Source organism: Ursus arctos, unplaced genomic scaffold (assembly GCF_023065955.2).
Source record: "Ursus arctos isolate Adak ecotype North America unplaced genomic scaffold, UrsArc2.0 scaffold_22, whole genome shotgun sequence".
Lineage (NCBI taxonomy): Eukaryota > Metazoa > Chordata > Mammalia > Carnivora > Ursidae > Ursus > Ursus arctos.
The window spans coordinates 61,757,245-61,776,015 of record NW_026622897.1 but is presented as its reverse complement, the minus strand read 5'-3'; the positions used below and the strand labels follow the sequence as shown (position 1 = coordinate 61,776,015).

The 18,771-nt window shown below is 40.9% G+C and overlaps 1 protein-coding gene across 5 annotated transcripts in view; it reads left to right on the top strand.

Moving 5' to 3' along the window:
- Nucleotides 1–2,145: 2,145 nt before the first annotated feature.
- DENND5A (DENN domain containing 5A) overlaps nucleotides 2,146–18,771 on the top strand; it is a 102,283-nt gene continuing 85,657 nt past the window's right edge. For 4 of the 5 annotated variants that reach the window (XM_044379485.2, XM_057316850.1, XM_026486081.3 and 1 more), the window contains exon 1: nucleotides 2,146–2,312. In XM_044379485.2, the coding sequence (XP_044235420.1) occupies nucleotides 2,204–2,312 (109 nt within the window). In that variant the 5' untranslated portion in view covers nucleotides 2,146–2,203. Of the gene's footprint in view, nucleotides 2,313–10,202; nucleotides 10,305–18,771 lie in introns of those variants that run through there. The other variant, XM_057316848.1, reaches the window with a different exon arrangement.

Below are 18,771 nucleotides of genomic sequence, written 5' to 3'. Positions count from 1 at the left end.
CCAGCTCAAATTCCTCTAAGTTACCACCCCTCACACACACTCTACAGGATAAATTCTCTGGCCTGGCATATGAAGTCTTTCCTGCTCTGTCCCTCTCCTCTTTCCCTGATTTCATCCCCTTTTAATTCTCCATTTCACACTGAAATGAATTATGTGCTGTTGCCTGAATGTACCATTTTAATCTGTCACTCCCTGTTGTTGCCTATGCTTCCTGAAGCATTTTTCTCTCCCTTTTTACCTGAGAAATTCCTTTTGATTCTTTTACAACTCAGGTCGGATTATACCATCTTCTGGAAGCATTCCCTGACCATCTCCCAACCTGGGGGGATGCCCCAGATGCTGTGTAATTATTTAGCTCTCTGAGTCCCTTCTACTGTCTCTGTGTTCCCAACATACAGGATGGGGTGGGGCATCACCTTGAATAGGATTCGTGAAGCTACCTTCTCCTCCCCACTTTTTTTTTTTTTTTTTTGAGCCCAATGCAGGGCTTAAACTCACAACCCTGAGATCAAGACCTGAACTGAGATCAAGATCTGAGCTGAGATCAATAGTTGGATGCTTAACCAACTGAGCCATCCAGGCGCCCCTTCTCCTCCCCTTTTTGTCCCATCAGTTCTGGAGGTTACATACAGGGAGGGGCAGGTGCTATGGTTCCCAGTGATGTTGGCTGTGAACTCCAGGCCACCCTCCCCAAGGGAACCAATGCTTGAGAGAAGCACCCAGGAGAGAACCCAGGAGAGAGCCCATGGTTGGCCCTTAGGGAGACCAGCTGCCTTCCAGAGTCCTTAGTAGCAGCCTGCCCAAGCAAACCTCTGCTGGAATAATAATTATAATAATATGGAATGCCATCTATGTTCCGGGTACTATTATGACCCTTTTACCAGTTTGCACATTTATTTTATGTAATCTTCACGAAAACACGACTGCCAGAACCTGGAGAGTGCCCAAGGTCACATAATAAATGACAAAGTCAGGATTCAAATCTGAGCATTCTGTTTCTAGAGCCCATGGTAGTAACCACCATACTATATTACCTTCCTGGCTTCTGATCTCCGGTTTCCTGCCTACCCTCTGTGGGAAACCAAATCAGAGGGTCCCAAGACAAGGGCTAGGAGGCAAGTTTCTCTCCTCATTCCCCACTTTCTCTCAGGAGGACAGCCTCAGATATGGATCTGAGAATTCTCATAAGTGGAAGGGGAGCTCTTAAGTGGCCTGAGCCCCTGGAGGCTCCAGGAGAGAAAAGGGGACAGCCTGGTGCATGGGAAAAGGCCTGCCTGGGGTGGTGGGTGACAGAGCTGGGAGCTGACCAGGGCCCAGGATTCTAGTTCGCGTTTTGTCTCTTAGACTCTATATAGCCTCGGGGGAAGTCCTTGCTTCTTTCTAAGCCTTAGTTTCCCCATTTGTAAAAAAGGGTAAATACGCTACTGGCTGATCCACCTCCGCCAAAAGAGGGGGCATTTTCAGCTCCCCTGAGGAAGGGGCAGGGCACGGGAGCCAAGGTGCAGGGGCTGGGGGAAAGAGCTATCTGGGGTCTAGGTCTAGCCTGGAGACGGGACGAGGCAGGCTGCTGAGCTCGGTCCTGCGACCCCATCCCTGCGACAGGGCCGGGTTAAGGAGACGTCGGGACCTCCAGTGTGAGGAGTAGGTGGGGGGACAGAACATGGACCAGGGCCTCAGCTCTGCGGCATGCGCCCACTCATCCCTCACCTCCTTATTCTCTCAAAAGGAGCCGCAGCCCCGAGGGGGTGACGGTTGCAGGCGACCGGGCAGTGGCCGGCCGCGTTGCGGAGGCCGCCTGGGAAGCTGCGGCCCTCCGGGCCCGAAGAGCATCACGTCATCCTTTCCGCCGGGCGCCCGCCCCCTCCCCGACGGCGCCTGCGCAGGCGCGGCGGGAGGGGGTCGCGGTGGGGGCTCTCCTCCGCGCGTTCCACCCTTCTCCAGGCTCGCTCGGGTCGCGGCGCTCTCGGCTGGCGGCGGCGCGGAGAGGAAGGCGCTCAGGATGCGGCGCGGGGCGGCCCGGTGCCCCCCTGCCCCGTCACGGCAGCCGCGGCGGCCGCGGGGACCGGGCCAGGGCCGGGGGCGGCGGCCCGAGCCGCGGTAGCGGCGGCGGCGGCGGGAGGGGCGGCCTGAGGGCGGGCGGGCGGGCGCCCTGGTGCGGGGGCTCCGCGCTCCGCACGGCCCGGCCCGGCTCGGCCCCGGCGCCATGAGCGGCGGCGGCGGCGGAGGGGGCTCGGCGCCCAGTCGTTTCGCCGACTACTTTGTCATCTGCGGGCTGGACACCGAGACGGGGCTGGAGCCGGACGAGCTGTCGGGTGAGTGCGCGCGGAGCCCGGGGCCGCTTCCCCGCGCCCGCTGCGGCCGGGGACCCTCGAGGAAACCTCCCCGCTTTGTCCCGGCAGCTGGGCGAGGGCCGCTCCGCAGCACCCGCGGCCGGCGCGGGGCAAGGGGGCGTCGGGCTGGAGGCGGGGAAGCGGGATGAGGGCTTCTGAGTCGGGAGGGTCCGAACGGCCCCCGCTGCCCCTCTGCGCCGTGGTCGTCTAGTAGGGGCCGAGGAGGAGGGGGAGGCGTTGTGTGTTCTGTCTGGTGAAGGCGGAGTGACTTAGTACAAGATGAAGGTAAGCCTGTTGTCGAGCACCCGCGAAGGAGGGCAGAAGGTATCCCACATCTCAGTGAAAGTAAGTTCCACCCAGACTTTAAAAAAAAACAAGGAGAGCAAAACAGAAACTTGTGAGTTTTTCTGGCCTCTTCCCAAGAAGCCAGTTCCTCAAAACCGTTCTAACTCAGCCCTGGCCTGGGCCCCTGGTCTGATAGGACATGAAGTAATAGAGTGAACTTGAGCCACATCAAGAAGGGTGAGAGCTCTCTTAGTCCTAGAAAGGGCCTGTACCACGGGGCCATGCCTCTTTTTATGAAAAGTAATTGGTGGCCGTTATGAGACCCTCATTTGTGAGTAAAAGGGCAGGGACCTAGTGGGAGAGGGTTGGGTAGTGATGCTTCTCAAGTCATCTTTCAAAGGGGAAGTGGTAGGAAAGTGAATATGGGGCCCAGATCAAATTTGACAAGAATTGCAGAAGAATGTCATAATTGTAAAATCCCCTTGAATTCCACTGCATTGTCATTGGAGCCTTTGAATTGCAACAGTTTTGAAAAAGTTTTTGTATGGATTGTCTGGTTTGCAGGTTTCATGTGAGTGGAGGTTTGTTGTGTCATCCTGATTTGATGAGGGATATTCCTTTCCAGTCTTTTGTCACGATGTATTCACCAGTTTCCCGAAAGTGATTATGCTAATGACTATTTTACCTTGCTTCAGAGATAACAGGACAGGGTTTTTTTGTTTGATTTTTTTGGTCACCAGAAAAATTCCAGTGTTTCTTATGAAAAAAAAAACTAAGTGCATACTTCATATGACAAAAATAGACCATCTTTTAAAAAACATGATAACTTGATGACCTTTAACAAGGTCAGAACAAATACACTATTTTCTCAAGTTAATACCAGATGGAGAAAAAAATCGTGAAGCAGTAATGCTATTAATACTAGGCCTTTTGTTGGGGAAGCTTTATTGTTTCAAAGTCACTTTTTTAGGTCTTCAAATTCTTACAATACAGATGTTAGTTTTTCATCTTTGTCTCATATTTATTAAATTTGTGACTTTGTGACGTAGTTGTTGGAATTCAGTTCATGATGTTGGAGCTGGGAGGGACCTCAGAGAGGAAAATGAGCCCCAGGAAGGACAGTAGGGCCTACATCCTGTTAGTTAATTGCCTGACTTTTGGTTTAGTGCTCCTCTCTTACACTAAACTGCATCTCATTGCCTGGTTGGGTCTTTAGAAAACATTAACATGTTGAGAAAGACTAAAAATAACACAGTTCTTCCCAGTAAAAGAAACTTTAAAATGGTGGAATACACAAGTGTGTGTGTGTGTGTGTGTGTGTGTGTGTGTGTGTTTAATGCTGTGCTTTTGAGTGTCTATTAAGTTATATAGAAATTTGATTTTAGGGACACCTGGGTGGCTCAATCGGTTAAACGTCTACCTTCAGCTCAGGTCATGATCCAAGGGTCCTGGGATCGAGTCCTGCATGGGGCTCTTTGCTCAGTGGGGAGCCTGTTTCTCCCTCTGCCTGCTGCTCCCCCTGCCTGTACTCTCTCTCTGACAGATACATAAATAAAATCTTAAAAAAAAAAAAGAAATTTGATTTTAGAAAATAAAGAGAATGGTTTGCAGATGATAAAGTGTAGGAATGAAGCTGGGAAATGATGTGTTAGTGAGAGCATGGGTTTTGCAGTTAAACAGTACCCCTCTTCAATATGTTGGCTATCTCTATGACTATGGGGCAAGTTAGATAACTCTGCTGGGATCTTCATCTATAAAAAAGGGAAGGTAAGTAAAAAGCATTTTGTCAAGTAGACACTCAAAAATGTTACTTTTCTTTTAGTGAATATCTGTTAATTATCTGTTTTTTCAGCAAGCTAAAATTATATCCCTGTAAAAGCTTATTGGGAGAATAAAGAAAGGGGTAATCAATTGTATAAAATGTGTGAAGAAAGAGTAATTTTTCTGTCTTTTTAAATGTGGTTGCAGTAGTGGAATGCCAAAGACCATTTATTCAGTAGGTGGCCTTTGTTCAAATGGGCACTGATTGAAGGATTTCTTTTTTTCCTTCATTTCATTTCTGGTGAGTTGGTAGGGGAATCTGGACTACCCAGAGGGAATCTGAATAAAATAAAAACAGAATACAAGTAGCTTTATGCAGGTTAGTCTTGGGACTCTCCAGGGTGCATTTTCTCTCCATAGCTGTCCTTATAGCTCTCAAACTGATGATGTCATAGTAAGTGAAACTGTAGGAAATTGTGAATTGCACCCAGGTCTTTAGGGAGGTACTGAGAAGTCTGTGTTCTCTCTATGCAAGTTAAGTTCTGTACTTCAGGTAGCTTCTGTACTCTTAAGCAAATCCAGAACGGGCAAATCAAAGCACGCACTTGTTCCTTCTAGTTTTGTGGAGAAGGATTAAGATTCATCCTCATGTTGCAACAATAAGCATAGAGCCTGCTGTGTTGAATATAAACTCAAATCACTGGATTTTATTGGACTGTCTCCCTGTCACTTCCCCTTTCTTTCAGACTTAAGCATTTAAGCAAGTCATATGCCTGTTTGTTGTGCAAGAAACTGTGGAAGGTATGAAAATTGTTTTCTGGTTAGTTGAGGAAGTATTTTGGCTTGGAGGGGGGGAGGTGATCAATGAATGAATCCTAAGTCTAGCCAACTTTAGGAAATAGTGGCTGCTTGTTAGCTTTTTGAGCTTGTCAGAGAGAGAAGCAAATCTGTAAGAATTGCCTTTGATTTATGTTTTCCATTCCTGTTGGCTCATCCTAAGTGGGGAGGCAGGTGGTAGTTGAGTCCAGTCCCTCTTTTACCCCTTTGATGGATGGATGTCCTGGGTATCTTTGTTTCCCCTTTTTCTTCTTGTGGTCCCCACCAGTGACTGCAGGAGAAGGCTTACCGTGAGATGGGATTCCTGAGTTTAACTTTCCCTGTCTGCCTGAGAATTAAGGTTCCAGGATACTTGTGACCTATTTCTTACTTTGGAATCTTTTTAAGTTCCTCTGAACTGACCTGCACCTAGTATTGAGATGTAAGTATTCTTGATTCATGCATCCACTACTCTAGTTTTCCCAGGCTCTGAGCAGAGGACCTTGCCAACAGTTGAAGAGAAAGGTCTGGGGATATAGACAGGATACAGGCCAGTGTCCTGTATGAGCCTATTTAGAATACTGAGAATATATTGAAATCATCTCTTAATGTCACCATTAGAAGAGAGGAAAAATGCTTACTGACTAGGAGAGTCAGAGGACTGGTGAGATCATATTCCTCCTTAACTATATTGAGCAGTGAATTTAGAACCTAAAATTCATGGCATGTCAAATGTGGAGGCACTCTTCAAGAGATTATATAACCTTCTGATTTTACAGATGAAGAAACTGAGGCCATGAGAAAGTTGGAGAACATTTTTTTCCCTTGCCACATTTCATTTCTCTTTTCTGCTATTTGAGTGATGCTTTGCAGTAATCTGTTGAGTAGAGGGGACAAGTAAAATATTTGTTTGGCAGGGGCAGGAGCAGACACGGCAATTTTTCTAGTGCAGGTTTCTGTTTCATGTTAAGGAAGAATACTATGTGTGATTCTCATGAGGGATGTCTTATATTTTTTAGCATTTTCTTTTCAGATAATTTCACACTGAGCATTGACATGAATAGCACAAAGAACTTCAGTACATCCTTTTTCCAGATTCACTGATTAACATTCTGCTCCATTTATCACTTGTATGTGTATGTTCTCTTTCTTACATATACATATATATAAACAACTTCATTGGGATGTAATTCATATACCATATAATTCACACATTTAAAGTGTACAGTTCAGTGGTTTTTAGTATAGTCACAGAATTGTGCAGTCATCAGTATAGTCAATTTTAGAATGTATTCATCACCCCTCTCCCACCCTGCCCAAGACCCATACCCACTAACAGTCACTCCCCATTTCCTTCCAACTCTGTAACCCTCCTCAGCCCTAGGCAGCACTAATCTACTTTCGATCTCTATAGATTTGCCTGTTCAGGACATTTCATAAACGGAGTCCTATATGGTCTTTGTGACTGGCTTTGTTCATTTAGCACATTTTTAAGGTTCATCCATGTTATAGCATTTATCAGTATGTTATTTCTTTTCATGGCTGAATAATATTCTGTTGTAGGAGTATATCACATTTATCCATCCATTGATAGACATTGGATTGTTTATACTTTTTGATTATTATGAGTAATGCTGCTGTGAACATTTGTGTATATATATATTTTTTTAAGATTTTATTTATCTGAGAGAGAGAGCGAGTGAGCACAAGCAGGGGGGCAGCAGAGGGAGAGGGAGAAGTAGGCTCCCCACTGAGCAGGGAACCCTATGTGGGACTCTATCCCACCTGGGATCATGACCTGAGCTGAAGGCAGACGCTTAACCAACTGAGCTACTCAGGCACCCCTGTACATGTTTTTGTGTGGAGATATCTTTGCATTTCTCTTCGGTCTGTACCTAGGAGTGGAATTGCTGGGTCATATGGCACCTGTGTTTAACTTTTTGAGAAATTGCCAGACTGTTTTCCAGTATGAGTATACCTGTTTACATTCCCACTAGCAGTGTGTGAAGGTTCCACTTTCTCCATGTCCTCACCAATAATTACTAACTTTATTTTTGATTATAGACATCGTAATGGGTGTGAATATATATCTCCTTGTGGTTTGGATTTTCAGATCCCTGATGGCTAAGAAGGATATCTTATATAAAAGAAAAAAAAGAAGGCTATCTCTTTCCAGAGATGAAGTGGTTATAAAAAGCTTGATGAGCCAATTTCAAACAGGGAGTCAGTATGAGCTAATTTTTATTTTATTTTTATTTTCCTCTGCTAGTCTTTCAATTTTATGCAGATTCTCTCATGGTCATTGTATAAAGGCATCTCCGTTCTGAATCCTAGACTCCTAGCTGAAGCAAAACTCAAATCCTGGTAGCTTACCTCAAGCGTCTGTGATAAATTCCAGAGGTCAAAGTTGCTATATAGCAGGGGAAGATTTCCTAAGTTAGATCATATATTTCCTTTTTTAAAGTTGAGCAAAGGAGAAATCAAGAGAAGAGATCAACACACAGAAGACAGAGCAGTGCAAGGCATGCTGGGGCGCCTGGTTGGCTCAGTGGAAAGAGCATGCAACTCTTGATCTTGGGGTCATGAGTTCAAGCCCCACATTGGGTATGGAGCCTACTTAGAAAACTAAAAAAAATTTTCGGGGCTCCTGGATGGCTCATTTGTTAAGTGTCTGCCTTCGGCTCAGGTCATGATCCCAGCATTCTGGGATCGAGCCCCGCGTTGGGCTCCCTGCTCAGCGGGAAGCCTGCTTCTCCCTCTCCCACTCCCCCTGCTTGTGTTCTCTCTCTCGCTGTCAAATAAATAAATAAGATCTTTAAAAAAATATATTGAAAAAATAGAAAACTAAAAAAATCTTTTAAATTACACGCTAAATTTAGTCGAAGAGACTGTATATTCTTAAACATGAGAGAACCCCACTTTGCACTCCCTCAGGTAGGGAGGGTCACATCGAGGGTAAGTGGGATTTTACTTGAATGGCACTGGAGCCTTGCTCCTCTCTGCTTAGGAGGAAGTCCTAAGTTACAGTGTTTGGTGCATAAACCAAATTCTCTTAGACTCTGCATGGTCCTTCCTTCCCTCCTAGATTAGAACAGTTTTCTTTGCCTAAGGCATCCTTTGGCAACGCCCATTTCCAGTTCTATATCCTTTTATAAACTTGTTTTCTGGCTAACTCTGGTGGATGGTATTCTTGGACTTGGCTTGGCTCCTCAATTCCTCTGCCATCCCTGGGTATGAATTACTGTCAAGGGGTCTTAAGGTCTCTCAGGCATCTAAGTGCACATCAGGGAACCTGCTGGATAAGGCATAGGATCCAGTGAAAGAGAAAGACTTAACCTTTTAGAAGCTGGTGACTTAGGGAACTCAGTGATTGCAATAGGCTATCATTGCCAGATTTTTAGATTTAGTTCTCAAAAGTTACTAAGTGGGACAGATAAGGGAAAAGCGTCTGTGTTCCAGATGTCCTGTGGTGACTGATTTTAGTTTGGAGTATATGGAACCCTGTATGGGTTTATGAGTGGCAGAGTCCTGTGGAAAATGAGAGGATGTGCCAGCTCTCGAGCTATTTTCAGTATGCGATCAGGTATGACTCCAGGAAGTAAGATGGGAACAGGTATAGTTTAGATCATCAAGTTTCTCCCACCTTAGTCTAATATCTGAGACCCTAAGAATAGTATCTTATACTTGGGATTTGTCATAGTTTCCTGTTAAAGATAGCCAGGTTATTACTATTTTTTTGTTCATCAGTGTGATGGGTAAGTCAAGTCAGAATTGCGCTAGGCCATCTGTGATCTGCTGTATTGGTGGAACTAGACTAGGGTTAGTCTAAAATAGAATTTTCATGGAGTGCTGAGAGTCCTAAGCAGGGAGAAGGTTTATGGAGGTTCCTTTTGTTAAGCTTCATTCCTCTGTGAGTGTGGGATTCCTTGGCTTCTAAAGTATTCCTAGTTGGCAAAACATAAATGAGTGTGCATTCATTAATAGCGGTCACAGAATTTAAAAAGTCAGAGCTAGAAATCAGAGACAGTCTGTCCATCACTTTTGACAGATGGTAATGATTAATATTAGTGACTTTATAGTTTCGCAGTGTACCTTTAATGAGTTTTACAGTTTTGTTCAGCCCTACTTGAAATATAATTTTTTGTCCATTGTCACCAGTCAAATTGGAAAGAACTGTTAGAATCCATGTCTTCTGTCTGCTGTCACACCATTGATGAGATTATTGTTTTTAGTTATCGATTTGGGAAAACTGAAACAACGACTTAATCATTGAATAGCAGAGCTATGGTGTGACCTCTTTAGTTTGGTCCCCAACCCACATTGCAGTAGAGGAGCTCTGTTGGGAGAGGAACCATGTCACTCATGGTCTGAATTGTAGTTAAGGCTGGTTATTTTACATGTATATTTTCCTGTCTACCCCACTCTTATCAGTTCTGGAAATGTCTTTCTTAGATCAAATAGTTACTAGGGCTTTGTTTCTAAGAAGTTCCCTTTTTGGTGTGGCTTTTTCAGGATGTTTAATGCTTTTTTGTCTGAGGTTTGTTTTCTTTGAAAAAAAGAAAAAGGATTTGCATCTGTTAACCTCAGAAATCCCTCAGCGTAGGCTGTAGTTTGCGTATTTTGTGGTTATAGTTTGGGGGCTGGCTGTGACTTCTGGTTTACCATATTCTGTATAACAAAAGAATGTTATGGGAAGCAACAAAGAAACTTCTGGGATTTTTAAAAGCAGGAAGACAGAGGAGGAAATGATTTAGAAATGATAATCATAAGCCACAATTTGTAAGTGGATAAAACCAATTTATAATAAATTACATGCATTTTTGTTATACATTAGAATTACTTTCCACAGGAATGTCAAAGGACTTGGTTCTTTTCTCAGTTGTGTTATCAGCTGATGTCTTTTTCTTTCTTTGTTTTTGCAGTTTTATTTATTTATTTTTATTTTTAAAAAATATTTTATTTATTTATTTATTTATTTATTTATTTATTTATTTATTTGACAGAGAGAGGGAGCACAAGCAGGGGAAACAGCAGAGGGAGAGGGAGAATCGGCTCTCCGCTGAGCAGGGAGCCTGATGCATCAGTACCCTGGGATCATGACCCAAGCTGAAGGTAGATGCTTAACCAACTGAGCGTCCCAGGCACGCCTGTAGTTTTAGAATAATGGCCCTCTGACACTGCTTTAGCCTAGTTGTGAAGACAGGTATTGATTATTTTTATATTGTTGAAGAAAAGTAGAGATTTCATTTTACGTTAGGTGTCCCTTTTCTTGTTTTTCTCAGAGTCTTTGACAATGACCATTAAAATTTTTCTTATTTTTTTTTTTACTGATAATAAAAACCATAGATCATTGTAAAAATTAAAACATTACAGAGTTATGTTATAAATTCCTGTTGTCCTTGGGTTAGCTAGACAAATTTCTTAGCTTTGCTAAAAGACAGTGCTTTACATAATAGTTGCTGATAAAGATTTGTTCTATTAATTATGAAAGGATAGAGACTGCCTATTCAGATTTTCAAAGAATTGTATGTAATCATTTTTTTTTCTGATATAAAGCACAAGAGTTAACTTTTAGAATTCAAGCCAAGCTTCCACAACTTTTCTAAGTGCTGAATAAGTGATGAAATGTGGAGGTCTGTAGAAGAGAGGAATAGTATTGATTATTTTCCCATACTCAAAAAGTTAAGGGCCAAAGTCAGATTTAGAGGTAAGATGGTGATGGAAGAGGTGTTTTGTACCTCAGTCCATTTGTTTTATAATTTTTTTTTAAAAGATTTTATTTATTTATTCGACAGAGATAGAGACAGCCAGCGAGAGAGGGAACACAAGCAGGGGGAGTGGGAGAGGAAGAAGCAGGCTCACAGCGGAAGAGCCTGATGTGGGGCTCGATCCCAGAACGCCGGGATCACGCCCTGAGCCGAAGGCAGACGCTTAACCGCTGTTCCACCCAGGCACCCCTTGTTTTATAATTTTTAATTTATAAAGCTAAATTTTAAAAAATATAAAAAAATATTGTATTTATTTATTTATTTATTTTAGAGGGAGAGCAGGGAGGGAGGGAGCGAGTAGAGGAGGAGCAGAGAGAGAGGGAGAGGGAGATAACCTCCAGCAGACTCTGTGTTGAGCGCAGAGCCCCATGTGGGGCTCTATCCCATGACCTCAAGATCATGACCTGAACTGGACCCAAGAGTCAGTCGCTCAACCCAGGCACCCCAATAAAACTAAATTTTATAATAGTTCAGACGAACCTGCCTTTTTTTTTTTTTTAATAAATCTGGTTTTAATTTATTTAACCAGTTCTATTGACTCAGGATCATGATCTCTTATTGGGAAAAACCAAAACAAATACCTGGAAGTATCACCTCCTGAACTGACAGTCATTCAGTTTGCTAACTCTGAGGTTCTGTGTGTCCAAATAGTATTTAATCCCTTTCTTTGCTAAGTAGTTACTTAATATTCTTCTCCTAGCCCCCTTTTTTCACATCTGTATGAAACACATTATTTCCCCTCCATTTCTGTTGTGTGGAAAGTTGTATTTAAGCATTTGTGGCTTTATCTTCTAGAAGAATGTTTAGTGTTTTGTGGAGGATTGTTGGTCTGCTGATCTTGCTCTGTTGGCTGCTTAGCTCAGTTGGTTATGAGTGTGGTGCATTTAATGAGGCCAAGGTCATTGTGTCGGTCTCCATAAGGACCAGTTAGCTTTGTTCTATCTACTTTTGTGCTAGTGTCAGCTCACCATCCCACTGACAAGGACACTGTAGGTCATAGGGAACACAGGCAAGAAAGTGAGGTTAGAGTAGCATTTCATCCTTGTTGCAATAGATGATAATTAAATTACTAGGTGTTTGTTTATTGAATACACTTCAGTGCCAGGTATGAGATGGCATTATCCCCATTTTACAGATTAGGGACCTAAAGTGCAGAGAATTTAAATAATGTGCCCAAGATCATATAGCAAGAATTGGAAGCCTGTTTTCCCTGTCTCCAGAGTCCTCTACCACACTTTTCTCTTACTAAACGACCAACCTGATGATAGGACCCTTGTTTGCATAGATGAGTGAGATACAGTTGCTGTCCTTGAGCTCATGTCTTCTGAGGAGGCCTGCATATGAATCAGTTAACTTCAGAAAAGGTCAGTTCCTTATGGTGTGTTGTTGGGGTTCAGGAGAGGGAACGAGTTCTGTTCTCTAGCTTTGTACTTTATGTCTTGCAGAATTTACTACAGAGGGCTTAGCTCTGGGTGTGACCCTGAATAAAAAGATAATCTCTCTGATTTATTCATTGATTAATTCAGTGCTCATTTAGTATGTGCAAAACCACCTCTGGACCTATACATAAATTATAGAATCTGAGGGTTGGAAAAAACAAACATGTTTGAAGATCATGGTATTTTTCTCTCTCTAAAAATAAAACTTTGAGTTATAAAATACACACTCCTTATAGGAAATTTAGAAATTATAGAAAGGTACAGAAATAAGTGACTCATAATTCTTGTATCCAGAATTAAGCCGTTAGTATTTTGATGTCTTTATGTAGTTCCTTCTAGTTTTTAAACATTTTTATTGCAGTATAACTTAAACACAGATCCTAAGTCTACAGCTTGATGTATTTTTATATATGTATGCATGTGTGTAACCATCACCCAGATCAATTCTTTCCAGTTTTTACTATGTGTGGGTGTATACTTCTACATATTGTGATAAAGTGAAATGTAAAATTTTGTGTTTTGATTTTTTTCACTTAATGTTCTATCATGAATATTTCTCAGTGTCATGAAGTATTCTCCTGAAATTTTGTTGATACCAGTGAAGAGTTAATTACAGGGAGCAGAAACTCATTCAGATAAGCTAAAGTAAAAAGGGGATTTCTTTCAAATTCTAACATGTAATATATTTATAAGTAACATCTTAAAAGAATATCCAACATAAATATATGGAATATTTCAAATTTTCCTTTTTTCGATATCCTCATTCATATGTTTTTACACTTACAGGAGTCATTCTATAAGGTTAATTGCTAAAACTAGACTTTGTTGAGTCTGAGAAGTGCACATCTTAAGTTTTAATAATATTGTCAAATTTCCTCCTCAACAGTTTAGATTCACCGCAGTGTTTAAGATTCCAGTTTCTCTACGTCTGTAATAAATGTTAGGACTTTTCTAAAATGTTTCCAGTCTGCTAGGAAGAAAATATCTTGTTTTCATCTGAATTTAATTATTGGTGAGGTTGAGCATCTTTTCATATACTTTATGTACATTTGTATATTTCTTCTATGAATTACCTCTTCAGGTTTTTTCTTCATCCATTGTGTTGATTATCTTTTTTTCATTGATTTGTGGAAATTGTGTATTAGGAATATTTTGATTGTCAGGAAATAAATCAGAGCTTCAAAAATACATGTACAGTAAAATATACATGTACAATAGTATATATTTATAAATTGGGATCATAAGAGAAGTGTATTGTGTATATACTGCCTTTTGAATATATTACTATATGTCAATAATTTTCCCATGGCATTAAAAGTGTCTTGAATAATCTCATGCTATTAAATAGTCTTCATAAATATAATTTTAATTGTTACTTAATTCCAAAGTATGGGTGAACTGTAAAATTTTTTTTGAACTAAAATTTTTAGTGATTATTTGGCACTTGGGTGGTTTATACTTTATTATAAATTATTTTACACTTTAATACTTTATATAAATCTTGAGTATCCTATTTTTGCTTTAATGTAAATATTTTGACATTATTAAGCCAAATTAAATGAATCTTTAAACACATTTCACATGTAGTGATAAATTTCTTCTCAGAAGTGCTGTTCCAATTAATGCTCGCCCCTAGTTTGCCATTATTTAGTCATATATATATGTATATATTGTTTGGTGGGGATGGTGTATTACACATAACATAAATTTGGCTTTTGGCCACATTGCTCATATCTTCACATCCCTTCTCCTCTATGTCTTCTCTATATGTCTGTCTTGCAAGGATACTTAGCATTGGATTTAGGGACCACTCGGCTAATCCAGGATGATTTTCTTATCACAAGATCTTTGATTACATCTGTTACCTTTTCAAATAAGATAACATTACAGGTTCTGGGGATTAGGATGTAGACATATTGTTTTGGGGGGCCACCATTCAACCTACAGAGTGTCTATAAGGTAGGTTTTAAATTTACTCAGCTGTGAGCAAGGAGCAGACAGGAGTAAAAAGGAGATCCCAAGAAGAATGGTTAAGGAGAAAAGAGACTAATATCACCAGTGTTCTGTACTGTTACTATACTTGATATTCAGAGATTAGGATTCAGAGATAGGATTTTAGTATAAAAATGACTAAGAGTCTAAATTATTTGACACAAGCCACGTAACTCACAAAAGTCAAGCTTCTGCTATGGCAGAACATTCTTATCTATAATAAAAATATTTACTAGCACTGCGATGCTAGAACCAGTATCTACTGAACCAGTCAGATTCATTGTCATCACCATCAGTAATCATCACTATCACCTCTAATACTTTTGTTTATGCTGTATTTATTCTTTATTATTATTTTAAAAATTCAAATATAGTTCGCATTGTATTCTTTTTTAATTTGAGTATAGTTGACATACAATGTTACATTAGTTTCAGATGTAGAACATAGTGATTTGACAAGTTTATACATTATGCTATGCTCGCCACAAGTGTAGTTACCATCTGTCACCATACATCAGTATTACAATATCACTGACCGTATTCCTTATGCTGTGCCTTTTATTCTCATAACTTAATCATTCCATAACCTGAAAACTGTATCTCCCATTCCCTTTCACCCATTTTGCCCATCCCCTCATCCTCCTCCCCTCTGGGAGCTATCAGTTGTTCGTATTTGTAGGTCTGATTCTGCTTTTTGTTTGTTTATTCCTTTTTTTTTTAAGATTCTGCATATCAGTAAAATCATATGATATTTGTCTTCTTATTCTGACTTATTTCACTTAGCGTAATACCCTCTAGGCCCATCCATGTTGTCTCAAGTGGCATAATCTCATCCTTTTTCATGGCTGTGTAATATTTTAGTGTGTGTGCGCAGACACACACACACACACACACACACACACATCCCATTTTCCTTATCATTTGTCTATTGATGGACACTTAGATTGCTTCCTTATCTTGGTTATTGTAAATAATGCTGCAGTAAACATAGAGGTACAGTATTTATTCTTTTAAAATAGTCAACATAGGTCTCTTAGAAGAGAAGCAAGAGCTGGTTAGAATTTCCAAACCTTTCATTTTACGGAGGAAGGAAGTGTGCTGGAAGGGTTCTGAGTAACTTATCTAAGTCTCACAGCTGGTTAGTGTCAGAGCTGGGACTTGAGTTTGGGGTTCCTTAACTCTTGGTTGAGTGTTTTTGCATGATATATACAGTATACAAGCTGCACAAACTGATAAAGAAGGAAAGATTTGTGATTATTTATTTTTCTTCCTTAAAGCTGGGGTTTCCTACTGTGGCAGCGAAGGAAACAGGGTAGCCTAAAAGCTATATCTGTCACATGGATTTGAAACCCAGATCCTCCATTTACTATTTGCGTGATGGTGGGCAATTTACTTCTCTGTGTTTAAGTTTCTTCATCTTTAAAGTGGACATGGAATCTATCTCATAGGGTTGTTGTAGGATTAAAGGAGGTGATACATTAAATGGCTTGGGATAGTGCCTGGTACATGATGAGTATGCATTAAGTGTTTTCACTATTACTAACATTTTTCTTTGCATCATTTAACTATATAATTTTGACATTGATGCAAAGTGGAGAAAGAGTAATAATACTACATACATTCTCATTTGGGCCTGTTAACAACCACATGAGGTAAGTTCTGTTATTATTCACACTTTATATGTGAGGACACTGATGCACGATATGGTTAAATAACTTGCCTGAGATTATTTAGCTAATATTTGGGAAGATTGGTATTCAAACTCAGATCTGTCAGAATCAGAGTTCACTTTTTTTAAGAATTAAACTTTATTGATATCAATATAGAACACGGTGAAGTGCACATATCCAAGTGCACACCGTGATGTATTTTCACAAACTGAGGTGTTGCCAGCACCCCAGAATCCTTTCTTGTGCCCCTTCTGGTCAGTATTTGCTCTCTCACCTACCAAAGGTAGTCACTGTTCTGACTTCTAACAGCATGGATTACTTTTGCTTGTCTGTACTTTCATATAAATATAATAAAACGCTGTGCTCTTTCGTGTCTGGTTCTTCTGCACAACATCACGTTTGAGAGATTCATTCATATTGTTATAAGTACTTTTAGATTGTTCATTCTCACTGCTGTATAGTTTTCCATGGTGTATCTCTACCACAGTTTCTCTCTCACTTCTGTTGATGACACTGCGGGTAGTTTCTAGATTTTGAGTATTAACAATAGTGATATATTATGAATATTCCTGTATGTGCCTTTTTTGTGAACATGCCTTTTGGTCTGTTGGGTGGCTATTTACCTATAAGTGGAATTGCTTGCTGGGTCATAAGTATCTGTTCAGTTTCAGTGAATACTGCCATGCTGTTTTCCACTGTGGTTGTACCACTTTCCCTTCTCACCTGTAGCATAAGAGTATAGGTTGCACCTTGTCCTCATCAATACTTGGCATTTTCCTTCCTTTTTATTTTAGCCGTCCTGGTGGTTGTGCAGTGGTATTGCATTACACAAATTTGCATTTTTCTGGATGACTAATAAAGTGGAGCACTTCTCAAAAGTTTATCAGACATTTGTATACCCTCTTTTTAGAAGTAAACAAGTCTTTTGCCATTTTTCTTTCAGGTGGTCTTTTTTTTCCTTATTGATTTAATGGAATTTTTTTATATGCTCTGTATATGAGTCTTCTGTCAGTTATATATTCTGAAAATATCTCCTTCTAATTTGTTTCCTTTTCATTCTCTTAATGGTGACTTTTGAAGAACAAAAAATGTCCAATTTATCACTTTTCTCTCTTTATGTTTAGTGCATTTTATGTTCCGTTTAAGATCTGTTTGCTGTTGCAGAGTCACAAAGATGTTCTGTGTTTCCTACTAAAGGCTTTATTGTTCTGTCTTTTGCATTTAGATTTGCAGTCTCAGAGCTAACCCTCTTAATCACTATACTGTGACACTACTCTGTGCTGCCCGTGTGCGCGGGCATGCGCATGGACGCCACTTTTCAACGTTCTACAGAGTGGAAGAGAAACATTTCCATTGCTGTCACAGCTGGGCCTGTAGTACAACAACGCTTTGATATGACCAAATACAGTGCTTTTGATAGACGTTTAGTTAAACAAATGCTTGTCTTTGTGCTTTGATTTAGTACCAGCTGGTAAAATTTTAGTGTTTAGGAAACTGTAAAAAAAAAAAAATTACTATAAGATGTCTTTTTTTTTTTTTTTAAAGATTTTATTTATTTATTTGACAGAGATAGAGACAGCCAGCGAGAGAGGGAACACAAGCAGGGGGAGTGGGAGAGGAAGAAGCAGGCTCCCAGCAGAGGAGCCTGATGTGGGGCTTGATCCCACAACGCCGGGATCACGCCCTGAGCCGAAGGCAGACGCTTAACTGCTGTGCCATCCAGGCGCCCCTAAAAAAAATTACTATAAGATGTCTTAAGGGTAAAGTGAATTCACCTCTGTTATTGAAGGTAACCTGACAGGAGGCTCCCACATTCTTAAATCTCCTTGTACACTCTAGGGGAGGTGAGGGGGTGATCCTTTATTATAAACCGTGTTTTGAAATTTGGCCATAGGGATATGTTAGTGCTAGTGTTCTTGGTACAGCCCCGTTTGCTGCTCTGGGCTCTGCTTTGGGCAGATACATGTTGTCCGTTTTATGCAGTGGAGGCTTCCTTCTTGGGAAGAATTTGGGAATTCCCAGGGCATTTCTGTGTCATTTTCATGGTTAAAGATTTAAAGGTGACTCTTGCATGTATGGCTGTCCTTTTGGGAGGAAAGGAGGTAATATTTGTTGAATAGTTCTTGTGCTCTGTACGAGTATGTCCCTTTACATACGTTAACTCAGTCCCTCAATAGGCCTATGAAATAAGCATTATTATCCCTATGTTAAAGATGAGGAAACTGAGATTTATTGAAGAGAGACCTTGGGCAGGTTACTTAAAATTCAGGAAGACATGCAACTAGTATTTGAATCTAGATTTGCCTGTGTTTAAAGTCCAGTTTCTTCTGCCACAGTGTATGTATAACAGGACATACTGCAGTACCTTCCTAGCTTCATCTGAAGAGAGACCTTTGCGGATTTGTGAGCCTCATCTGCCCAGAGAGGAGATAAAGATTTATTCAGAAGTGTTCATGAATTCCAGGAGGCGTTGGTTTTTAATGATAATTTTTAAAAAAGATTTTATTTATTTGAGAGAGAGTGAGTGAGAGAGAGCACGAGAAGGAGGAGAGCCAGAGGGAGAAGCAGACTCCCCGCTGAACTGGGAGCCTGACATGGGGCTCCATCCCTGGACTCTGGGATCATGACCTGAGCCGAAGGCAGACGCTTAACCGACTGAGCCACCCAGGCGCCCCTTTAACGATACATTTTTCTGTCTCTATAGCACTTA